The sequence below is a fragment of the Ictidomys tridecemlineatus genome, chromosome 12 (genome assembly GCF_052094955.1).
Source record: "Ictidomys tridecemlineatus isolate mIctTri1 chromosome 12, mIctTri1.hap1, whole genome shotgun sequence".
Classification (NCBI taxonomy): Eukaryota; Metazoa; Chordata; class Mammalia; order Rodentia; family Sciuridae; genus Ictidomys; species Ictidomys tridecemlineatus.
The window spans coordinates 61,351,667-61,377,617 of NC_135488.1; the positions used below are offsets into that span (position 1 = coordinate 61,351,667).

At 33.7% G+C, this 25,951-nt stretch overlaps 1 protein-coding gene across 8 annotated transcripts in view; it reads right to left on the reverse strand.

Moving 5' to 3' along the window:
- Alms1 (ALMS1 centrosome and basal body associated protein) overlaps positions 1–25,951 on the reverse strand; it is a 189,806-nt gene that overhangs the window by 50,445 nt on the left and 113,410 nt on the right. For 6 of the 8 annotated variants that reach the window (XR_013428866.1, XR_013428868.1, XR_013428867.1 and 3 more), the window contains exons 13-15: positions 19,538–19,663; positions 7,700–7,870; positions 1,593–1,727 (exon numbers count right to left, since the gene is read on the reverse strand). Coding sequence is in view for 5 of the 8 variants with exons in the window: in XM_078029017.1 (XP_077885143.1) it covers positions 1,593–1,727; positions 7,700–7,870; positions 19,538–19,663 (432 nt within the window). In the remaining 3 variants the exon portion in view is untranslated. The other 2 variants (XM_078029018.1, XM_078029019.1) reach the window with 2 other exon arrangements.

The following is a 25,951-nucleotide window of genomic DNA, read 5'->3' on the forward strand; positions in this document are numbered from 1 at the left end:
ACTAACTTATACTGACAAGAAGCTGACAAAAAATTTTTAAATACCTCTAAGAATATTTATGTGAAAAACATGAAGGTATTGTGTTACTAGTATCAAAAATAAAAAATAAAAAGATCAATCAGAAATGTGTTTAGCAAGCTATCTAAATTGAAGTAATAAAAAGAACATATACATAAACAGTTGCGTTAAAGACTATACCAGAAGAGATAGATAAGAGGTATAAGTATCAAAGGGGAAAAAAAAAACTAATTTCAGCAAGAAGTATAATAGAACAACTCTGGAAGAGTTGGGTATTAGAAGATGGGATACAACTTGAGGTGGAGAGAGAAAGGCATTTTAAGCAAATATGAATACATAACAAAAGAATAGAGTTGGGAAAACAAGTGAGTATCTAAGTGATAGTGAATGTATATGATTTATTTGATTATTGAATCTATAAGGAAAAGAGGTAAGAATGAGCCTTCAAAAGGTTGTTTGGGAACTGGTTCTAATGTTCTGGAAGATGATACTAAAAGACCCTAGATTTTTATTCACGAGCAATGAATACTAAAGTTTATTAGGAGACTAACATGATCAAAACTGCTTCCAGAACATCATTTAGTGACAGTAAAAAAAATGAATAAAAATTTGAAGGGCTTTCTAGAATACAATGGAACTTCTTTTTTAAAAAACCCAATATATAAAAAAGAGAAGTGGCTAATTCTGCACTAAAATGTTTTTAGTTTATAACTGTAGCAGAAATACCAGGTGTCCTCTAATACCCATTTCCTTTTCCTCTAAAATAAGGTCCAAAGTTTAGCTGGGCATATGGTTACCAAAATGAAGACCATCAGTCTCCCTGGCAATGCATTTTTGGTGTGACCATGTGAGTAAGTCTGGCAAGCAGGATGCAAAAGGAAGAGAACATGTAACTTCTGAGAAGCATCGGAAAAGGAAGAAATTATGCTTTTCTTTTTCCTTTCCCTTTCTTTATGCTGACTGGTTGGAACATGGGCAGACAGCCACACTTTAAGAATGGAGATGAATAGAAGAGGAAAGGCATTGTTTCTTGGTACATGGAAGCATCATAAAAATCCTGAACTTTTATGAGGAATATTCTCCTGACTTTTTTTTGTTTTTTTTTTTTTTTTTGGCTTTCATCTCTCAGAGCCAAAGATAATCCTAACTTAAACATGCTATTAAAGGCACTTTAAAAAGCATAATCCTGCTGAAGTAAAATAACTGGAAAGGTAGTTCAGAAGTAAACAAGATGAATTCCTAGGGATAAAGGCTTATTCTTTAGAATAAAGCAATGGTATTAGAGTTTTGTGAAACTGAAATATATTAACAGTAAAGGGGGAAAGTCCATTGAGCGAATTTCTGACAATTAGATTAATTTGTTTATTTTATTCAAGTTTTTAAGGAATAGCTCAAAAGAGTTTTCAAATTGTCAGTTTAACCCCTGCCAAAACACACCAAAAATGAGCAAAATGGAGACAGTTTGAAAATAGCAAGAAGAGACTAAAGAACATATTTTTTTTATATTCTTTAGTGAATAGTCACATTTTAGAAGAGCAGAAGAAAATAATATACAGACAATCCCATTCAGCTACCTCCAGTATCTTTCTGCATGGATTCTTCTTCAGGCCAGTTAGTCTTAGTTAATACCATTTGACTTAAGTTCTCCTCTTTCTGCTTTTCATCTGAGAGGTTCTGATCCGTGGTGATGGCTACTTGAACTTGCACCTCTGGAATAATGACATCATTCAATCCCATAGAGAATTAAAAGATAATAAACACAATAAGACAAGCAACCCTCCCACCTCCATCCAAAACATGCAAGATGAGAAGCCCTCTATAAATTAGGAAAAAAGAATTTTAGACTCCATTATATAAAAACTGTTACATGAATTCAAAGTTTAAATAAAATTTGTTCTATGATTATATGATGCAACAGTTTCAAAAAGAAAAAAGGTATAGATCAAGTAATGTTTTTCAAAGTAAAAAAGTAGATTTGAGGTGCTGGGAATGTGGCTCAGTGGTAGAGCGCTCACCTTGCATGTGGGAGGCACTGGGTTTGATCCTCAGCACCATAGAAAAATAAAATAAAGGTACTGGGTCCATCTACAACTTAAAAAAAAGTAGATTTGAACAAGACTTTCAAACTCTTTGGCCTACTCAGTTTTTATCATTTATGAAGCCACTTTTGGCATTTCATATAGGCTACAAAAAGCTTTTATATCATCTAGATTTTAATTATAGCACTCTCATTTCCTAATACTTTGTTTCTTCTTTCTTTCTTTTTATCTTGATTATACTTAATTTCCTATTTCTATTAATATTTTTCAAGAAAGAAATCAGGAAGTGGGGTTGTGGCTCAGCAGTAGGGCATTTGCCTCTCACGTGTGAGACCCTGAGTTCGATCCTCAGCACCATATAAAAATAAATAAACAAAATAAAGATATTGTGCTCATGTATAACTAAAAAAATTTTTAAAAAGAGAAAGAAATCAAAAAGGCATTCGAGATTACTAAAAACAAAACAAAGAATCAGTCTTGTTTTTACTTATCATGCTAGCTCTTTTCTTTTAAATTCTATTTTTTCTTATTTCTATTACCTCAATCTTCCTAATCTCTTTGTTCTAAATTTCTTCTGAGCTAGGCGCAGTGGCAAACTCCTGTAATCTCAGCAGCTTGGAAGGCTGAGGCAGGAGGAGTGCGAATTCAAAGCCAGCCTCAGCAATTTAGGAGGCCCTAAGCAACTCAGAGACACACTGTCTCTCTCTAAATAAATTATAAAAAGGGTTGGGGATGTGGCTCTGTGGTAATCATCCCTGGGTTCTATCCTTGGTACAAAAAAAAAAAATCTGAAATTTTTAGAATATCTAATTTTTTAAGAAGAGTAAATATTTTAGGCCTATAAAAGTATAAATAACATGAACACCAAGGTATCTACAGCTTAAGAAATAAAAACACCACAGACATGATGACTCCTTGTGTAAAGTCTCAATGATTCTCTCTTCTCAGCAGCAACCTTTATACTAAATTATCAGTCTCAAGGATGTTTTTGAATTCTTTACTACACTGCACTAGTATGAATCACAAAAATAATCAATATAAATAATGTACAATCTTGTTTTAAATGTCTTTAGACTTCATATAAAAGGTACAAATACTGTATGCTGTATGTACTTTTATGCAACATGCCTTTCTCACTGGATATTATGATTTGTAGTATATGATTATAATTGATTCTCAATGCTTTACAATATTCTAGTGCATTAAAATACCAACTAACCTATTGGTCAACTTAAGGCTATTTCCAATTTTTTTAATATTGAAAAGCACTAGAATGAATATTTCTGTAGAATTTTTAATAATGAGTTGCAGATATCTTCTCTCAATCTGTGCCTTGTGCATGGTACTTTCAGGAACAAAACTTTCCATTTTAACAATGTTAAGATCTACTTATTTTTCCCTTAGGATCTGTGTTTCGTTTGTCTTATTTAAGAAATCCTGAATTATACCATGGTCACAAAATAGATCACCTAAAAAAATGTCAGAAAAGGAATTTAGAATGGACACAGTCAAACTGATCTGCAAAGTAAAGAATGATGTAAGGAGTGAAATCAGAGAGAAAATATAGGAAGTGAAAGTTCACTTTAACAAGGAGATAGAATTCTGAAAAGAAATCAAGCAGAAATCTTCAAAATGAAGGAATCAATAAACCAAATTAAGAATTCAATGGAAAGCATCACCAAAAGACTAAATCAGTTGGAAGATAAGATTTTCAGACAATAAAGACAGAATATATAATCTTGAAAACAAAGTCGACTGTGGAGAAAAGATGTTAAGAGACCATGAACAAAACTTTCAAGAAATATGAGATAACCTGAAAAGACCAAATTTAAGATTTATCTGGATAGATGAAGGCTCAGAGACAAAAACCAAAGGAATGTACAATCTTTTCAATGAAATAATAACAGAAAATTTCCCAGACCTAAAGAATGAAATGGAAAATCAAACACAAGAGACTTACAGGACCCCAAATATACAAAATTACAACAGACCCACACAGAGGCACACTATATGAAAATGCCTAACATAAGGATAGAATAAGGATAATAATACGGATAGAATCTTAAAGGCTGCCAGAGAAAAACAGTAAGTAACATCTAGAGGGAAACGAATCCGGATCTCAGCTGATTTCTCAATCCAGACCCTCAGCTAGCAAGTTGTGAATATATACCAAGCTCTTGATGAATACCAGCCAAGAATACTATACCCAGCAAAATTAAGCTTGATAACTGAAAATGAAATAAAAATCTTTCATGATGAACAAAAGTTAAAAAAATTCACAACTAGAAAGCCTGCACTACAAAACATTCTCAATAAAATACTTCATGAAGAAGAAATGAAAAATAAAAGTGAAAACCAGTAAAGGAAAGAAGTGCATTGGAAGAACAGTCAAGAAAAGGAGAAACTATTCAAAGTAAAACCCAGAAATAAATCAAAATGGAAGGGAATAAAAATCATATCTCAATAATAACACTGAAGGCAAATGGACTAAACTCATCAATCAAAAGACATAGACTGGCAGATTGGATTAAAAAACAAGACCCAACAATGTGCTGTCTTCAAGAGATTCCCCTCATAGGCAAAGACATCCACAGGCTGAAGGTAAAAGGATGGGAAAAAAACATATCACTCAAATGGAACTGATAAACAAAAGCAGGGGTTTCTGGCCTCATATTATTAGATAAAGTGGACTTCAAGCCAAAGTTAATCAGAAGGGACAGAAGGACATTTCATACTGCTTAAGGGATAACAATTATGCCTCAAATAATGGAGCATCTGCATACATCAAACAAACCCTTCTCAGTTTCAAGAATCAAATAGAAACAACACAATAACACTGGGTAACTTTAACATGACTCTTTCACCACTGGATAGAGTCTCCCAACAAAACTAAATAAAGAAGCTATAAACTATGAAATACAATTGGCAATTTAGACTTTGCAGACATATACAGAATATTTCATCTGTCAATGGCTGAATACACTTTCTTTTCAGCAGCACAAGGATCCTTCTCTAATATGCACCATGTTAATGTAAACTATCACATGTTGACATGTAATTGTAATATTACCCTTAGAATCTGTAGGGTTATTTAATAGCTCCCTTTCACTTGATATTAATTTTTTGTGTTCTTGCTTCCTTTAATCAAGAGATTAAACTTGTTTGATTTTTATCAACTTTCAGTTGTATTATTTCATCTCTATTTCATATATTTCTGCTCCAACTCTTATTTTTTCCTTACTTTTTGAAAATAACTTGTTGTTAATCTAGCTTCTGATAATAATTACTTTTAAGTTATAAATGTTCATCTGAGTACTGTTTCAGCCCATAGATTCTGATATTTTAAGCTTTTATTATCACTTAGTTCCATGCACCTTTTATTTACCTTTCTTGTGCTTTATTCCTTGACCTATAAAATACTTATAAGTATCTTAATTTTATAGTAGTTGGCATGTGGGAGTGGGGTTGTCTAATATCTTAAGGTGACTGATTCCTAATGTAATAAATCATGCAGGAAACACAGTGTGCGTGATATCAAATTTTAAAAAAGTAATGGAAATGCTTTTTATATTGATTGTATTGGTTACATGCATGTCAAAACTGATGAATTTTAATAAATAGATAGATAAATGGATGGATGGATGAATAAATAAATAGATAGACAGCCAGACAGACAGCCTAAATTCTAAAAGGTTAACACATTCCTTTAGACTAAATATGCCTGGAAAAAATTCAATGAGTAATAGGGATTTATCTAATTTTATTTCTCCTACACATATCATCAGTGGTCCAAGTCATACTCAATGGTTAGTTCATCTTCATCTATTCTCCATATTGTTATTCCATCTTTGTATATATTTCATTTCCATATTCATGTACGTGTTCTGAGTCACTGTTATTGCATTTTTCTATTTACTCCTTTGCAAATGATATCTTAAATAAACTACATATAAAGTAAATCTTCATATCTGGTACACTAGTGAGCAGTGTTAAAATGGACAAAACAGTGCTCCAGGTCAAAAAAACATTAAGATAGAGGAGGAAGTTTAAATCACAATAACAAAAAGACCCAATACACCAGGAAGATAAATTATTTATATGCATATATTCAAATTTCTATTCAGTAAAAATTATAGGAATGTATAGATAACACGTTCAACAATATGTATTAGAAACAGAAAGATTATAAAATAGAAAAGATTTGAACAAATCTTGCTGTAATAGTTTAGATATTAGGTGTCCCCCAGAAGCTCATGTGCGAGACAATGCAAGAACATTCAGAAGTGAAATGAAAGTTATGAGAGCCTTAAATGGGTTATGAGAGCCTTAACCCAATCAGAGAATTTATCCCCAAAGTTGGCATTAGGGGCATGTCTTTGGGCAGGGAGCAGGTATATATTTTATATATGGTAAGAGGAGTCGCTTTTTGCTTTCTGATCATTGTGTGAGGGGCTTCCCTCCATATACTCTTCTGCCATGATTTTTCTGCCTCATCTGGAGCCCCAAGGAATGAAATCAGCTGTCTGTGGGCCGAGAACTCTGAAACTGTGAGCCCCCAAATAAATTTTTCCTTCTCTAAATTGTTCCTGTCAGGCCTTTGAATTGCAGCAATAAAAAAGTTGAGTAAAACACTTGCTGAAGAGAAATGTGAGCTGAGTGTAACCTGATACTATGATTTTTCAAGGGACGCTGCAAATCTTATGTATTATTTGTTTGTTTATTTATTTATTTTGTGGTACTGGAGATTGAACACAGGGGCCCCACTAAGTACATCCATAGTCATTTTAATCTTTTGAGATAGGGTCTAAGTTGCTTAGGGCACTAAATTGCTGAAGTTGGCCTGCAACTTGAGATCCTCCTGTCTTGGCCTCTCAAGTCAGTGGCTATGTATGCACCACCACATCCCACTCCAAAATCATCTTCTTCTTTTTTTAAAGTCTTTCTTTCTTTTTTCTTTCTTGCAGATTATATGTTATTTAATAAGAGAACAAAACAAACAGTGAATGTAAGAGAAAAACAAAAACCATGAGTGCAAAGTGGAGAAGTCCATGGATACTCACAAAGCAACTAGGTCATAATAATAATAGTTTGCCTTTGATCACTGAAAAGAGTGTTCCCCATAATTCTCACAACTCTGTGGGAAGGATATACGTGTTCCAGCTTTGCTGTGAAAACTGTCCAAATACAAGTCCATTTCTACAAAGCCAGCCAAAATTGCCTGGTTTTGCTCTAAATACCAAATCGTATTTTTAAATGTTGGCGACATAAAAAAAAAAAAATTAAGACATGTGTAAGCACATACTTTCTTGAAGAATCCAGCCTGATAAGTTAGTTTCTAACATCTGATGGAGATACATTCATGAGGCAATTTAACCAATATTTTCTATGAATTTTCATCTATAAAACATACTGTATTGGGTATTATTTCAAAAGTTGCAACATATTATATTTCCTATGGTGAAAAATATCCCTGAAGCACTTAAAAGCATTTATAAATATTTACCTTCTTGTATATACCAATATAATAACAAAGAGGAAATTTTGCATAACAAATCAGAAAAAGGATAAAGACTAGATAATATTCTCATTTAGGAGACAACAGGGAAAACAAGTCACAAAATACACAAAGCCACTGCAGTTACCTGCATTATCTTTTTGAAAGGGTTTTTTCCCCAATGACAGGGGTGCCTTAGGTACTGCCCTCTTACTGTAGATCCCTTCCTTATGTTTAATGTTCACAGTGGCTGAGAGGTCGTCATCCCTTGTGCCTAGCACCTGAGCGGGAAACTCTGGAGCAATAGCATCATTGGACCCTAGAGAAAAATGGGAAGTTAATACAATTAACACAAAAATACACTTGAAGTTAAGACAAACCTTTTTTAAAAATCTGCCTCTTAGACCACTTCTATGAAAAAAGCACTACAATGGGAGTGTTACAATGTCAAGACACATTAGTCAAACTGAAGCTATGAAACAAGCAGAATAAATGCCAATAACACAAGGTGGAGAAACAAAGACATAAAGAGGAACACTGATCAGTTCAGGAGGGAGATTATTTCTAGCTCAGGAAGGTTTTGGAAAAAGAAAAGTATACCTTGCATTAAAAAATAGGCCTTCTGGTATGGAGAGAAAGGTAGAAAGGCATTTAAAGCAGAAATTACTATATAAACAAACACAAGGAATACATAAGAATAACTGACATTTTTATTGTCAGGCTAGACTATAGGATAAATTAAGAAGATAGGTAATATTTAAAAATAATTGGGACAAAATTCAGCAGTGCATGGAATCCCAAGCTGAAGAGTAAAAATTTTATTGTACATGAAATGCAACATCGTTGAAGATTTCTTCATAATGGGATAACATCATCAGCTGCTTCAGGTAGATTTATCTGATAATACAAAGACAAATACTTAAAGTAAGGGCTGGTATTGCTTAGTGGTAGAGGACTTTCTTAGCATATGCAAGGCTCAATGCCTAGTACTGAATAAGAAACAGACAAAAAGAAAAATGATATGTGACAAACAAAAGATTTGAAAGTATTCAAATTTCTTTTAAAATATATTTCAATACGCTTATATCTGTTGACAAGAGATCTACTATCTAAGCCACATCTAACAGGCAAAAGAACATTTCTGGATATAGAAAGGTTTGTAGTAACTATAGAATTATTTTCTACAAAACGGCTTTTCTTTCTAACCCAGGACCCAGTACTTCATGGATTTCTGGAGCTTCTGTATATGGTAATAAGACCAGAGTAAGTACTGGTCTTACTAATACAGAGCAAATAAAGTCATGAAGGGTTTGTCAGGGTTGATTGTGAAGATTCTACCCAAGGCTTCTGGGTCAGATTTACAAATTATATTGGGCTCTTTCTCAGGTTCCTTATCATCACTTTCTATCATTTTGCCTCTTACCTCCTCTCTGGCAAATCCTTATTATTCTTCCTTCTATCAAGTTACTCAGTGCTTGAGTTCTTCAAAGGGTCAGAACTGGACTCTCTTCTTAGCTAAACCCAATGACCATCAAGATAAGGCTGGTGACCAACAAATATATATCATGGCTGAGACCTTTCTTCTGAGCTTTAGAGGACACAATGCTAACCCTTATAGCATTTTAGTGGAAATTAGTAAAAGATGTCCTTCCTTAAATAACAAAAATTTAAGTTACTATATATTACGTTACAACACAAACAACTGTAACTGGTAATAATTCTCCTCACAGACACTGTCAGACACCAGAGAACACACCCCAAGAACAGCATGCACATGCATATTCTGTCCACCATCTCTCATTCTCCAAGAGAGGTAACCAGGTCAGGCTCACAGTCAGGTGGGGAACGACAATTAAGTCTCTGAAAATAGTAAATGAATAAGCAAGAGAATAAACTTCAGTGGAGTTGAAAGGCAGAGGAAGAGACTGCAGATATGTGTATACCAGTGCATCTATAAATAGCTATAGCATACGTGAGTATGAATTTACATTTGGAGCAGCACAAGAGTAACATTATTGCCCCAGAACTCTAAGCAGCAATGATTGGGAATCTTCACGCCTGTGTATTTTCATAAGAGAGTATGTTATGAGGTAAATAGTACAATCTCATATGTGATATGCATTCAACCCCAACACTTGTACATTGACTCTGTCTATACTCAACCACAGATCTCTATGTGAATGTATAACAGAAGTCTCACTTTTTATATGTTCAAAGCAGATAATCTGATCATCTTTCCTCAAACCTGCTTCTTCCTCAATCTCTGTCTTACTAAATTTACCTAATAATATACTCTAGAAAACTAGAAGTCACTTTTTTCCAGCTTCTTCTCCCTCACTCTCTATAACCACCAAGGCCAGGAAGAATTATTTCCTAAAACTAAGTTGACTATGTCTACTTCACCTTATCTCATCGACATCACTCTAATCATACATGCTACCATCTCTGGTACCGATTACTGTCACAGCCTTCTAACCAACTGAAGTCCCCAACTTACACTTTGACCCTCTCCAACTCAGGTCTGTGACTTCCCTTGTATGATCCATTTCTACACAAAGCAGCCAAAATAAATTTTACAAAAATAAATAAAACCACAATTGCCTGCTAGAATAAAATCCAAATGCCTTAATATGGTTTAAAAACCTTGCATAATCTTGTACTTATCTATCTTTAACCATATCTACCCACCATTCTGCTTTACTCTGTTAAATAAAATTTCTAGAAGACCATTGTTTTGAGCTGAGCTCCTACACTCTGTCCCAACAGTCCAATCCAGAGTCTCTTGCGCTAAGTACAATGCAATCAAGCTGAAACTTTCCACTGATAGATCAGTTTTCATAAAAACAGATGATTTACAGCAACCAACTGAAACTCAGTCTGAGCAGGAGTAAAAAGGAAGTCCACTCTTCTTTTATCCTCACATAGAAAGTAACCTAACACCAAGGTGTTAGTCTACTTCTTTGGGATATTAGTCTACTTCTTTGTTCCTGGTTTGGATACCTTATCAAAACCAACTGTTCTGCCATGCTCAGTGGGGCAACTCTTCTAAGGTATGCTGTGGTTGCTCCCAGATTAATGAATCTTTAACTAAATTTATTGAAAAATTTTTTCAATAAGCTATACAGCCCGTCTTTTCATTCATCAAATACATCAATCTCATTTTTGCTTCAGGAGCTTTGGGCATAATCTCTCTGGCCAGAACATTCTTGTCCTCCATTTTTTGCCTACTGAATTTAGACACCCTATAGGTCTCAGTTCAAATGTTTCTTCCTTGGAAAGGCCTTCTTAAGCTCCTAAAACCAAACTGGGTCCTTCTGTTACCATTATAGAATGCTTTGTTTTCTTAGCACTTATAATTTATAATTATATAATTAACTTGTGATTTAATGTCTATCTCTCCACTTGAATATAAGTTCTATGGTAGAAGGACCTGTGTTTACTTTGCACACTGTTGTAAATACTGTTACTAGCAATTGTATCTGCCCAGAAGAAGGCAACAGCCTTAATATTTATTGGTTGAATGAATATGAGGTGATAATTTCTTGTCATTAAAAAAATCAACTTGGTCATTGCAAAAAAAAAAAAGGAAAGTTTGAAGGAAATAATTTAAAGATTGCTACACATGTAACCAAACTTGTTTATATACCCTAAGAGAACATACACTAGTTTCATATTTTCTCTCATACAAGTAGCAATACACTTTAAATAGAATTTAGGGTTTAAAGTCAGTATTTAAGATGAAAACTCTTGCCATGCAGGGTCAAATCACCTTTTGAAGGCACCATGTTGAAACTGACATCCCATATACTTTTTCCTCTGAGCACACAACACACCACTGTCACTAAACCTGAGAACATGGTGAAGAACTTAAGCTTGTGTGTAGAAGCCAGGTTGTACCAGAAAACCACTTCTTTAGAATAAATTCAGGGAAGCTAGTTATGCTTACACTACAAAAGGCAAATGAGGATTATGATGAATGAGGGTTGCCATCTCCCATTTCTTACTTCCCCAATATGCTCACAGAGGACAGAGAGAATATTTATACTTATAAAATTCTCTTCTTAAGTCTTCTGAGCACCACAGTGGATATTCCTAGTTCTTTCCCTAGATTCACAAAAAAATGGTCTTTTAAACATTATACTTTCCTCTGACAAAGCTGATTCAGCCAATACCTATTGTGTCCTTCCTGTTCAAGAAAACCACTGAGATGATCCAGATAAGGTATTCAGTGATGATTTAATAAAAGGAAGTGGGAATGAAAGAAGAGAGGTAAAGAACCAGAAGATGGTTCTTGTCACAAAAGAGTACACAATTTGGTGAAGATCAACTTTAAGAAACTAATAGATGTTACCTCACTGTTGGTAAAATGATGATAGTATGCTATTTCCTAAGAATGTGATTGAAAATCGATCTTTGTGTGTTCTGGTCAAATAAGCGTGCAAATGTAAAACGCTTTATGTGGGCTGAGGACATGGCTCAGTGATAAGAATGTTTACCTGTCATGTGTGATCCTCAGTACCATAAAAAGAAAAAGAAAAAAAGGAAAGGGTGGGGGGGCACTGGGAAAGTAGATTGGTTTCAATTCCCAATACCAACCCCCCTCCAAAAGTAAAAAACTAATTTTTTCTCTTTTGTTAAAAATATGTAATGAATTTCTTAACTGTATGACAATGCCAAAGTATGCTAAAATTATTAGAACTAAATAAACTTCACTGAGTTCCAATGACCTGACCTCTTTACGCTATATTTTTTTAAAAAATACCTTTATTTATTTTTATGTGGTGCTGAGGATCGAACCCAGTGCTTCAAACATGCTAGGCAAGCACTCTACCGCAACCCCAGCCCTATCTTTTGTTTTCTGTTCTTGTTCTTTAATTTCTTGCTAATTTCATACTCAACTGTAATTTGTAAGATAAATACTTAATTTTAAAATGCTATTATGAGTTTTTGTGGGTATTTTTTTCAGTATTTTCTTATTGTGGTTAAAAAATACATAACATAAAACTTGGCATTTTAATCATGTTTAAGTGTACAGCTTAGTGGCGTTAGTTAAATACATTCACAATGTATGCACGATAATCATCTATCTCTAAATCTTATTCACCTTCCTAAACTTAAAATTCTATATCCATTAAACAATAATGTCACATCCTGCCCTCAACCTAGTACCTGGTAAACATTATTCTACTTTCCATCTCTCACCAGTTTGACCTCTCTAAATCATTCATGTAAGTGGGATCATACAATGTGTGTACTTTTGTAACTGGCTTATCTCATGTCTTCAGTGTTCATTCACCTTTTAACATATATCAGAATTTCATTCATTTTAAAAGGCCGAATAATATTTGATATATTTAAAACATTTTGTTTATACATTCATAAGTCAGTTGACATTTGTGTTTTCAAATCTGGCTGCTGTGATTAATACTACAATGAATATAGGCATACAAGTAGCCCTTTGAGACTGTTTTCATGTCTTTGGGTTATATACTTAGAAGTGGAATTGCTTTAATATATAGGAATTCTATGTTTAATTTTTTTGAGGACCTGGTATACTGTTTTATACAATGACTACTCCATTTTACATTTCCATGAGCAATACACAAGGATTCCAATTCTTACCATTCTCATCAATACTTAAATTCTTTAAAAAAATGGTGATGCTAATGGATGTGAAGTATTACCTAATTATGGTTTTGGTTTGTATTTACCTCATGACTAATGACAAGATAATTTTTTTAATGTGTTTATTGGTTATTTGTGTACTTTCCTTGGAGAAACATGAACTTAGACTCTTGTCAATGTTTAAATCAGTTTGTCTGGCTTTTTGCAGTTTAGTTCTAAGAGTTTTTTTCACATGTTCAATGTATTAATGCCTTACCAGATAATTTGCAAATAGTTCCTCCTATTCCATGGAATATTTTTTCACTGTTGATGGTAATATTCTTTGGCATACAGAATGTTTTATATCTACCTACCTTGTCTTCTTTTGTTGCCTATGCTTTCAGTGTCAAACCTTCTTTACCCCATATTACCAAATTTTGAAATAAAACAAAACATCTTTAATATCTCCTACTAAGATTAAAAATACAATTAAATTAGTTTTTCTTCTTATGAATTTCATTCCAAATATCTTTTGGTACTTCTCCCACTTTTTAGCTAAATATTCTATTATTTAGACTAAAATTTATGTAAACTGGCTTCAAAGTCACCATTGGTCACTTTTGGCAATGTTTTATTTCTCATTCTTGAATGCTTCTTTTTGATTCATTTTTTTCAGTTGGTTGAGTCTTCAAGTGAATTTCAAGAAGATCTGGAAGCAGAATATATTTTCTTGCTCTCGCATATTGATGAAAATGTTTTTATCGCCATATTGCTTGATGAATATGCACTTGGGTCCACAATCCTTGAATTATAATTATATCCTTTCCAACTAAATATAGATTTTGTTGAGTTCATTTCTCACATTTAGTATTTTAAAGAAGGAAGAAAATTTTGCTCCTTAAACTAAATAACTTTAAAATATATACGCATGCTAATAGGTTTAACTCCCCCCAACCCCCCAACACTTTTTTAAGTTAAAATCTTTCAGTAGCATATATCATAGTCTCTTAATACTGGTTTTTGCCTGGATTATAGGCAAACTGTCAATCTACATACTATGCTCTTTTTTATTTTTTTAAGAGAGAAAAAGTTTTCCTTAAATAAACCTTGAATTCAGCTGTCTACAAATATAATTCTTGGTTTGGTATTGTTAATTGTGCTTCTGTATCTCTTATGTCCTTCTCATATCCCAATTTTGTTTCCTTTTTCTTTAGTATTTCCAGAGACTTATTCAAGTTTATCCACATCAGCAATTCAATTTCCTTTACGTTAATTTTATCCTTTTTTGCCTGCAAAATATATTTTAAATCTGCTACCAAATCTTTAAGTTTACAGGCAGTCTTTCCTTGTTCATTGTGTCTCTTTCTTTAAAAAAAAAAATGTTGAGATATAATCTACTACATAAAATTTACCCATTCACAATATAGCTCAGCAATCTTTATTGTATTCAAAGTGAATACTGCACTCTAATTTTGTAAGTTTTCATCATTCCACAAAGAAACCCTGTATATATAAGCAGTTATTCCCCATTCCTTTATTCTCATAGCTTCTGCCCATCATCAGTATTCTACTTTCTGTCTGTATGAATTTATTCTGCACATTTCACATAACTGAAATCACACAACATGTAATCTTTTTCTGGCTGGTTTGAATTGTTTTTAGTTCATTTCTCCATTTAATTATGTTGGTTTTTGAAAAGAAGCTGCCAGTTTTTCTACATATTTGAGGCCTTGTTGTTAAGTACTAGTTCCTATAAAAAGTTTATAATCAAGTGATGTTTAAAACATATTGAAATCTTAAACATAAGAAATTTAATTTTATTTCATGTATCCTTCCTTATCCCAAGCCCAAAATAGGCTGAGAGAAATAACAGATGATTTTAAAAAGTACTGACAGCAAATGTGGGGTTTCTGATTTCTGGGATGACATCATTTTGTAATAGTCTAAGAATTACAAATCTAACCATTTTGTTTTGCTATAAATTACTCATATATTTTTGTAGTACTTTCAGAACATACTATCAAAATATGCAATCATTTACATATTTTTTGAGTAAAAATATTTAAATGTAATGAGAGAAAAAAATCATTAAAATACAAAATGTTTTTAAATTGAACAAAAAGATTTTATATTAATAAGGATTTTTGTCCTAAAGTAAAATGGCTGAATTGTTTCAAAATGAGAAAAAGAGAAAAGCAGAACTAAAAATTTAAATAACTAACATAAATTCTTAAAAAAAACCTGAAGTTTTATAAAGGATGGATCTTACATGAAATTTGTGTGTGTCAACTATAAATAAAAATTATTTATAGGCTTTTCTAAAATCAAAATTGAAGACACTGATATAAAGCCAAAATCTCGTTATTTAAGTTTACAGCAACAAGACTTTGATCTGCTCTTAGTAAAATTTACAAAGAACCAACTTTAAAAATAAAAAGTTTTATGTTTTATCAAAATAACTTCTTGTGTTTTCTCCAGGTTATTGTTAGGCTTTGACTACTTGGGGAAATTAAATCTTTAAAAGAGGGTTTATTTAAGCACTTATTTGTTGCAAAATCTTTTAAATAATCACTTTGTTACTCTGGTTAAATGAACTATGATTGTCTTTTCAATTAGATGGCATACGTGTCATTAATACAAATATTCTAAAATTTTGTAAAATTTACAAAAGTGTGGTGATCTTGGTGAGGTACAATAGAAGACATCAGAACAGGTAGAAAAGAGACATGGGACAAGAGTGGCCATGATTTAAAGTCCATTTTCACAAGGATTAAAAGTTGAAATTGAAAAGTCACTTTCACGATACTCTCATTAGAAACAGCACAATTAAATCAATAATTAGAACTTATCTGCAGGTTCATAAATAACTTCTTTTCTGACACAGCCCTAAAAGAAAAACAGGTCCAAGAATGCTTTTGTTCAACATGCAGATATTCATAAGATTTATATCTTTAGGATCAAAGTACTTAATCTATATGTCATACTCTGCATCACACCATCAATGTTACATCAATGTGGTACTGTTTAATTAACAAAACAGAATAATTAAAACACCCTTGATGTGAAATTATCAGTGATTTTTCATCCTAAACAAAAGAAGAAAAGAAAATGATCCCTAGTAAGTAATAACTGACATGTCCAGTTAGCAACAGAAAGGAGGACTGAAAATACCCTCTCAGATCATGTCTTGGTACTATAGATTTTACACACATCAATATGCCTATGATGTGATTAGCATGTTCGTCTCCAATACCCATGCTCTATCATGTCTCTTATATTTTTTTTCTCTCAATAAAATCAATCTGTGCTTCACTTTGACCCTGATCTGTCCTTACATTCTTTCTGTGATGATGTCAATAACCCTTATGACCTGAGTTGAGATCCACCTTCCTTTTGGGAAAACTCCTCATGAGACAGGAATTTGAGAATAAAGGAAGAGATGCTGATTGATTTCACTGCAGAATAAAGGAAAGCTTGCTGATCCAAGGTTTGCTTCCAGTTTCCTGCCTCCGTCTTTTGGTAGCCATGCGTTTACAGAGAGGACCCTCCACATAATGTATTTAATTGGGTATTGTTTTAGTCAGTTTTTTTGTTGCTGTGACCAAAAGACCTGACAAGAACAAATTTAGAGAAGGACAAGTTTATTTTATTTGAAGGCTCACAGTTTCAGAGGTCTCAGTCCATAGGCAGCTGGCTCCATTGCTCTGGACCCAGGCAAGGCAGAACACATTATATATTGGAAGAGTATGTGGTGGAAAGTGGCTCAGGACATCACACCAGAAAGGAGAGAGCAACTCCTCTCACAACACACCCTAAAAGTAAAAGTCATGCCCCCATGCCCACCTCCTCCAGCCACACTCTACCTGCCTACGTTATCACCCAGTTAATCCATATCAAGGGATTAATGCATTGATTAGGTTAAGATTCTCCTAACTCAATCCTTTCACATTTAAGTTTTCTTGCATTGTTTTACACATTAGCTTCTGAGAGACACCTAGTACCTAAACCATAACAAGTATCTTGTGACTCTGGCGCCATCTCTACAATCTACACTGTACTTTTAGGCTCAAGCATCTGACTCCTTTTACTTATACACTTCAGATGCCCTTGATGGGATCTACACTCCAATCCAAAAACAAATAGTCAGATGTTATGTAGCCTCAAATCCCTCAAGATTGAGGAATGGATAAAGGGAGGAATTGCAACAGGGGGTCCTTTAAAATTGAAAGACTCTGTAAATGGCTTTTTTCCTGCCAGCCTCATCTCAAGCTGGGAGTCCAAGCCCCAGGTACCAAAAATCAAAGAATCAGGTTTATAATCACATGCTATGCATATTTCTTGGCTTTTGTCCTCTTCTTTTAAATTCTAATGCTAGTATGGCTTCTGGGAAGACAGGTTTAGGTTGGCTGTCTTCCCAGTTATTGTCAAGCCAAAAATAAATTCAATTCTTTGTCATCATTTCTCTCTTTTGTTAACTAGACTCCAAATGAAGATAAGTGACCAAGTTGTCTGTTGGGACCCAGAGTCAAGCTGCTTGAAACCGGAGGATGTTGGGGTAAACACCAGTCAGTGCCTAGGAAGGTTTATTATTCAGGGTGGTGAGATAAGAAGGACTTCAAAGAATAACAAAGGTAAAGAGAAGGACAACTGACCACTTCCCTGGTCTCCAATCTTTAGACGGGTATCAAAGCAGAGCAAACTTGGTTGTAAAGTTAAAGAATGAACTCAAGTGCTGGGGTTATGGCCCAGAGGTAGAGCACTTGCCCAACATGCATGAGGCACTGGGTTCGATCCTCAGCACCACATAAAAATAAAATGAAGGTATTGTGTCTACCTACAACTAAAAATTAAATATTAAAAAAAGAATATACTTAAAAACCATCTGAAGAAATTCATCAGTGCAGTAGGCATACAACCAATCCTCTTTATATTTCCCTTGCTTGTGAGCACAGTGTGGCCCTCCATTTTGTCCAGCCTTTCACCACTGAAGAGTGTGTAATAAAATGTCCAAATCCTTTTCACTGAGTCTTCCAAGTTCTTTCTTTGGCTGCCAAATCCTTCTATAAACTAGATGTCAATGGATAGCAGAACACTGAAGTCCTCAGAAAGTACTGGGACATCTGACCAGATTTCTACTGTAGATAGATATTCTATCTTCTGAACTAGCAATAAAAGGTATCAAAAGATTTTCCTACTGACAATCAACTAAGTGAGCCTGTTTTATTTCTGGTAAGTGTGTTTTAAAAAACAAAGCTTTGCAGAAGGTGAAAATTTCTCGGTTTCTGACTATAGATTTAATCCTCAGTACTTCAGCTCCTTTATAGTGGGAGATTAGAGGTTGTATCAGAGCTGTTAATGTAGTTGCCATGAGAAACTAGTCTGTGTTCCATTTTCATATAAAACTAACCCAAAAATCTGCCCAATTGCAGGAACTTTTATTTTCTTTCCATTTCTGCACAAAATTGTTTATAGACAAATCAAGAAGAAAATCATTTGTCTAAAGTGAACCGAGTAATATCCTACAGAACACCAAAATGCTATTCCATCAATCAAAACGTTTTTGCCTTGGATCCTAATATTTAAGTTATACTCTTTGTACATATATTCTGTCAAAATACATTCTAATGTCATGTATAACTTAAAAAAAAAAAATCCCAAAGTCCACCTCCAGAAGGTGCTATACATTTCCTAAATTTGCAGTTCCCTTATAATGTGCTCACAGGAATGTTGCAGGATATTTTAAAATTCTAGGGGAAGATAGTGATAATTAATATCTGATGTATTCCATAAACTATACTCAAGGTAGTTTAATATGTCAACATCTGATAGTGTCTTTGTAAAGTTGGCTTTTGGGCATTTGCTATTATAAAAAATAGGAAATAAGAGAGGCTGTCCAAATGGATCTCAAGTACCTAACAGTACCTAACAGCTGCACATACATCATTAGGAACCGTGGTTACTTATGAACAAAATTTTTTTTCAAAAACCAAAGCCATAGGAAATAAGTTTTGTTTACTAAGTTGTCAGATCAAAACAGTATTTATGTCCTAATAACCTAGTAGCTACTTGAAAAAATACTTTTTGTACTTACCTGCATCAGACATAATTTGAGGAGAAAACAGCACTGAAATATTAAGGGCACTGTGAAACAAGAAAGCTTAGAAACCTTTTCCATAAATGGAATCCACTAACCTAAACAAATAATTGTTCATGCAATCTGATCAAATAACTTACCTATCGGAATCAAAGATAAAAGACATGCAAAGCTACATATTTCACTGAAGATTAAGAAGGAACTTTAATTTGTCATTTTATAACAAACCAGCCAACACACAAATAAATTTGCAAAAAAATAAAAATTTGACTAATTTCTGCATAATACCTGAATGTGAACTCTCAACGGTGGTATCAGATTTGGAATCTGGAAATGAAGGAACTGTTTCTAATTGTGGAACATAGTACATCTTCGAACTACCAGATGGTTTATATGGCAATAGTAAAGGCTGGGCTAAAGAGGTAAAGATAAGAACAATTAATTAAAAAAGAGATTAATTCATTGAATATATATTTAGCACATTCCATGTACAAGACAGTGTTTGAGTTTCTTAATGATGTATCAATGAACTAAACAGAAATCAATCTTTGTTTTTCAAGAGGAGTAAGAATTCTAGAGGTGGGAGATACATGGTACACAACTAAACTAAATGAGCAAACTCTCTAGTATTTTAATAAATTGTCAGTGATATGAAAAAACAATTAGAAAATATTGTGAGAGGTTGGTAATACAGGGAAAATTAGGACAGGATGCTCTTAAAATAGGATGACACAGGCAGGTCTCATTGAGAAGATGAGTTTTTATAGCAATGAATTTTTAGATGGCTCTAACTAAAAAAACAGGTTTTCTTACATTGAACTCAAAATCTGGTCATTGTTAATATCTCCTGCGAGTCTTATTCTACTCCCAGAGTCATAGAACATAGTTCTTTTCTTGTGATATTGTTTTGAAACAAAGTTTCCATTATAAAAGTATAAATTCTCAATATTAAGAAAATACAGATAAAAAAGACAAGGTCTTGTGCCACTCATGGTATTTTAATGTATATCCTACCTATCTTTCCCCCGGGTTTTGTTTACATAATTGTCATATAGTAAGTATAATTTGAATTTAGCTTTTCTACTTTACATTAATAAAACATTCATTTTATCCTATCTTTCTTATTTCTTATGGCAATACCACAGATAAAATGTATTCAACCTTGTTCTTACTGTTGAAAATTTAGGAGGAGTTAAAATTTTCAATTATAGTGAAGAGTTTTCTGGTTATAGCATACTTATTCTTCCCTGCTGCTCACCCACCTCAGTTACATTCTCTGTTTATAGAGTGAAAAACTATACTATGTATGAATTTTTTTTAAAAGTCCAGCTGTAAAAATACTTTCTCAAATGTCTGTGCCAATTTATTCTTACTCTAATACAGTATGTATAGTCATTAAGAAATAATTCTTTGCTAATATGGCTAATTATTTAAATGTGCTCTTATTTGATTAGTGTAGAGCTAAACTTTTTTTCTATACATAGTTGTCCCTTGGTAGCTGGGGGATTGATTCCAGGACCTCCCCAGACACCAAAATCTGTGGAGGCTCAAATCCTTTAAGTAAAATTGTGTAAAATGGCACAGTATTTGCACATTCTCTTGAATACTTTAAATCATCTCTAGATTTCTTGTATTTGCTAAACTGCACTGTTGAGGGAATAAAGAGAAGACAAAAGTTTATACATGTACAGGTGCAATTATTTTCTCTGAATATTTTCAATCTGTGTTTGGATTCATGGATGTAGAACCCACAGATATGGAGGGGCAGGTGTACTTATTTTTCTTTCATGGTGTGGTATTAACCATCAAGTGGTCAATAATATTTATCCTTCCTTCTCCTTTCATCTATACATTATATTTTCCAATCTTCCTTACAACAACCATGTCTGAACATGTGACCAAGTTTCAGTCTACAGGACGAAGGAAGAATGTGTACAAATTTCAGGCATTCCACTAAAGGGATCCCATTATAAGCGCCACCTCTTCTTAGGCACTGCATATCATGGTAGCTTGCATGCAGAGTTGGGAGTCACAATTAAGGGATGCGGGAAGGGCTGGAGGTGTAGCTCAGTGGTAAAGTGCATGTTTTATTCCCCAACAAACAAAAAAGTCAGAGCCTCCAGAGGTGGAGCACAGCTACCAAATCTAGTCCACCACCTACCTACAGTTCAGAATTTCTATGATAAAATAGCTGCTATTAATACCTAGTCAGTAAGCAATTGATCAATTTTATATCAACTGAAGCCAACAATCACTACTGATTCTGAGCAAAAACCCTTTTTTGCCTTACTTTCCTTACCTACAAAATGTGCTTGGATGACAACACTTACCACTTAGGGTTATTGTAAAAATGTAAATGAATTTAAAAATATAAAGTGTATCAAGGAGTAATATTGATATGTTTAGAGGTAAAGCATTGAGTTCTTTCAATCCTCTTTGCTCTAAGTAACATATTTATTTTAATAACACATTATATGTACCCATTTTCACCATTATGAGCAATAAGAACAAAAAGAGTTACTCTTTTTTTCTCCAGATTTTCTTTTATTCTTCCTGATAAAATTAAAAGTCAAATACACAAGTCCAAAAGAAGAAATCCATTAGAAATCTGAGCAGAATTCTGTTAGAATACATATTTACTGGGAAACAAATGGCATCTTTATAATATTCAGCTTTCCCAGCCAGAAACATCTTTCTCTTAATTTAGTCAATTATTATTTTCTCTTTTCAATCTCTATGCAAAGGATTAATATTTTCTGTATACAAGACATATAAAACATTCATTTAGGTTATTTTTCAGTATTATATACTCATAGAAAACAGAATTATGATGAACACTATCTCCTGGCTGAACACCTCAAATCTCCTTTAATTTCTCTTATTATCTACCACAGCTAGATGGATTTCTAGTTGCCCACATCTGTATAAATATCAAAATGCTCTTGATAGAGTCTAACTGTCCTGCAGTAGAATGAGGTTTCCTTCATTATGAACTGTTGAGATCCACAGCCGAAAGGGGCCCCAGCAAACTTCCAGCTGCCAGCTGATGATTGGCTCACAGCGGCCCCAGCAACTTCTAGCTGCCAATTGATTGGCTCCTCTGCAGTGATGCTCATTGGGCTGTTTCCCTGCCCTTTCAGACCACGGAGCTGCTCATTGGGGGACTTTTTTGGCTCCGCCCATGCGACCCAGCCAATCGGCCTCAAGAGCAGGAGGGGGGGGGGAAGGTGGAGAGGCTTGTGGGAAGCCGGTGGTGGCAGTTGGGCTCTGAGGGTTTTTCCTGAGGAGCTGTTGTTGTGGTGTGTGTGGTTCTAAAAATAAAGTTCGTTTCTTTTGACAAGTGGCACCTGAATTGTGCCCAGCCACACTGCGGCAATGAACAATAACAACCTTTATATCCTTAGAATTGTGTTAATATCCTTGACAGTTCTGATGACTTATTTTGGCATTGAATTCCACAGTTAATTAACTGTCCAAGTCAGAAAAGTAAGTAAGAACATTTACATCAAAGGAAGTAAGACAAAATGCTGATGCCTAAAGGGGGATTCACTCTACTCACCATGTCTTATCACCCACAACTATGCTAAACCAAAAAAAAACAAGTTAACTTAATTACTATTATGGTACTAGCTGGGGGACAACACTTTCTAGGACTAGAATGCTACATTACAGAATATGGTATATGTATGTACTGAATCATATATTGTATTTGCCTACCTCAAGTGCCAGAAAGAATACATGCATTTAGGATCAAAGGTTGAAGCCCTTTCAGAATTTTTTTTTCTTTCAATCTTTGTGATTCTGATGTTTATTAGATGGAAGATCTCAGAAATGAGACAGGGAAATTTCCACAAGGGACAGAAGCTATCTAGCCATTTTATATTTTTTTCTTTCATTAAAGCAATAAATAGAGTATACGCAAGTTGACTAACTCTTGATTGACCTGAATTATCAAGAAGAAATAAAGTGACCTTAAAAATCATGGACATTAGGAACTAACACTTGGGAGACTATTTAACATGCCTGATGATAGAAATAAACAAAAAATTAACTTACCCTACATATGCAGGGCTAGTGAAGTCTCAGTTGACTTAAGAATTTTATACCACTCTTACAGGCATAATAAAACAGGAAAATTTTTCTTTCTTTTTTTTTTTTAAAGAAAGAAAGAGAGAGAGAGAGAGAGAGAGAGAGAGAGAGAGAGAGAGAGAGAATTTTTTTTTTAATATTTATTTTTTAGTTCTCGGCGGACACAACATCTTTGTTGGTATGTGGTGCCGAGGATCGAACCTGGGCCGCACGCATGCCAGGCGAGTGCTCTACCGCTTGAGCCACATCCCCAGCCCAGGAAAATTTTTCTTAAAAAAGGGTTGCAGCCTCCATTCTATTGGTTATTGTTGTAGTCATTATTATTATTAGAATACTGATTTATTCATTTTCTTTCTCCACCAGTGTACATAAAGCTTGATAGTAATGGCTAACTGTGCAAAACTATAGTGCAATGGCTATTATATGGAGATAGAAGATTCTGAGACATATAACTGGTCCACGTGTCATGTCCCCTACACCTCCATCCCCCTAGTGGAGGGTGAACTCAGGGACTTGTGCAAGTGAAGCAAGCAATCTACCACAGAGTACACATCCCCAGCTCTGGATACAACAGTCATTTTTATTGTTGTTGTTGTTTTTAATTATATCCAGCAGTAGAATATATTTTGACAAATTTATAGAAACATGGAATACATCTTATTCTAATTAGGATCCCAGTCTTATGGTTGTATATGATGTAGAGAATCACTGTGATGTATTTATATATGTACATAGGAAAGTTAAATCAGATTCATTCCACAGTCTTTCCTATTTCCTGCCCCCGCCCTTCCCTTCATTGCTCTTTGTCTAATCTACTGAACTTCTATTCTTCCCCTCTCCCTAACAGTCTTAAGGTTACTTTGGACCATGTGCCTGGGGAGAACAAGTGAGTACTCAGCAAATAATGCTTACCTCTATAAAAGAAAGAACTGGAAAAACGTGAAGAAGAAAATTCAATAATAAATTCCTTTAAAATTTTGAAAATAGAAAAATATAAACATATAGTATATTGCTTTGAACTTTTAAATCATAGTAGGTAAAAAGTAATAGGTTTAAAATACAATTCTTTGTACTTTAAAGTACATTTTTTAAATGAGCTTTTTTAAAAGCCTCAATTTTTAAAATTTTGACCCACAGTATTCAAAATAATAAATTTGGATTTGTAAATTAAATAAGATAATCCTTGAATAAATGCATATAAAAACATTAACCATGGGGCTGGGGTTGTGGCTCAGTGGAAAAGCACGTGCAAGGCCCTGGTTTGATCCTCAGCACCACATAAAAATAAATAAAATAAAGGTATTGTGTCCAACTACAACTAAAAAATAAATATTAAAAAGAAAAAACATTAACCATGGTCTCTATATACTGATTCACTGGATGCACTGGATGTATATAGAGGTAAAATAAGTTTTCACAACTGAGATTCCTCTCTCATGTTTCTGCCACCATCATGAGAGCAACATACCTGGGTATCCTGGGTCTTAGAAACACCTGGATCACGCCCAAACCATTTCTGCTGGCCAAGCCCAGCCAAAGTCCAACTGACCCAAAGCCAAGGTATGAGAAAAGCAAATGTTTGTTATAAGCCACTAAGATATTTGAGGTTGCTTGTTATACAGCATCACTGTGACAAGAGGCAACTGACACAGAAAGGTACTCTTCGAGATTATTGATTAAATTACACAGTTTTGGTATGGTTTTCTTTCATAATAAAATATTTAAGAATTATAACCAATTTAGGCATATTCTATCAATAGTTGCAGATGGGTAAGCTTTTTGCATTAGAAGGAAAACTTAAAATATATTTTATGTAGATTTATTTAAAATGTTAAATATTTTAAAATTAGTAAGGTTCCAACCTTCATATGAGGAAGAATGGAAACTTAAATGTTAACTTTCCTACTGTTGGGCTGAGGTTGTAGCTCAGAAGTAGAGCGCTCGCCTCGCACGTGTGAGACCCTGGGTTCAATCCTCAGCACCACATAAAAATAAGTGAAATAAAGTAATTGTGTCCAACTACAACTAAAAAGTAAATATTTTTTTTAAATTTCCTACTGTATACTTAAAAAGGGAAATAATTTAATTTTATTAAATTAAATTAATAACTTAATTTTAAATGTTATATAGTATAAACACTATAAAAATATCACTTATACTTAAATATAACTTAAACCATAGCACACAAAAACACTCTAAATATAGACCTTATGATATAGACTGCTAGCTATTTTCCAAAATCCATTTCTTCTTCATCCTGAAAAATACAGCTATATTATATTCCTAGTGAAAGTGATTTGGGACATTTCTAGGTTTTGCCTATAAAACCTCCCACATGTGCTCCATGCTTTTTTGCTCATTCATTCCAGTTGACTATAACGGCAAATCTAAAATAACTTCAGGTTCTACATTTTAAAGACAGCGGGTTAAGTAGTCAACCTAGGTTAATTTAATCAGATTATAAGCACAAAATAAACTACTATTTTGTTTGCAAAAAAAAATTGTTTGCTCACTTGAATATAATGTCTGTAATTATCTTCAACTAGAACCATAATAAACAATGGTCTTTGGTGTCAATTCTTTTAAAAAAAGAAAGAAAGATTTAAAAAATAA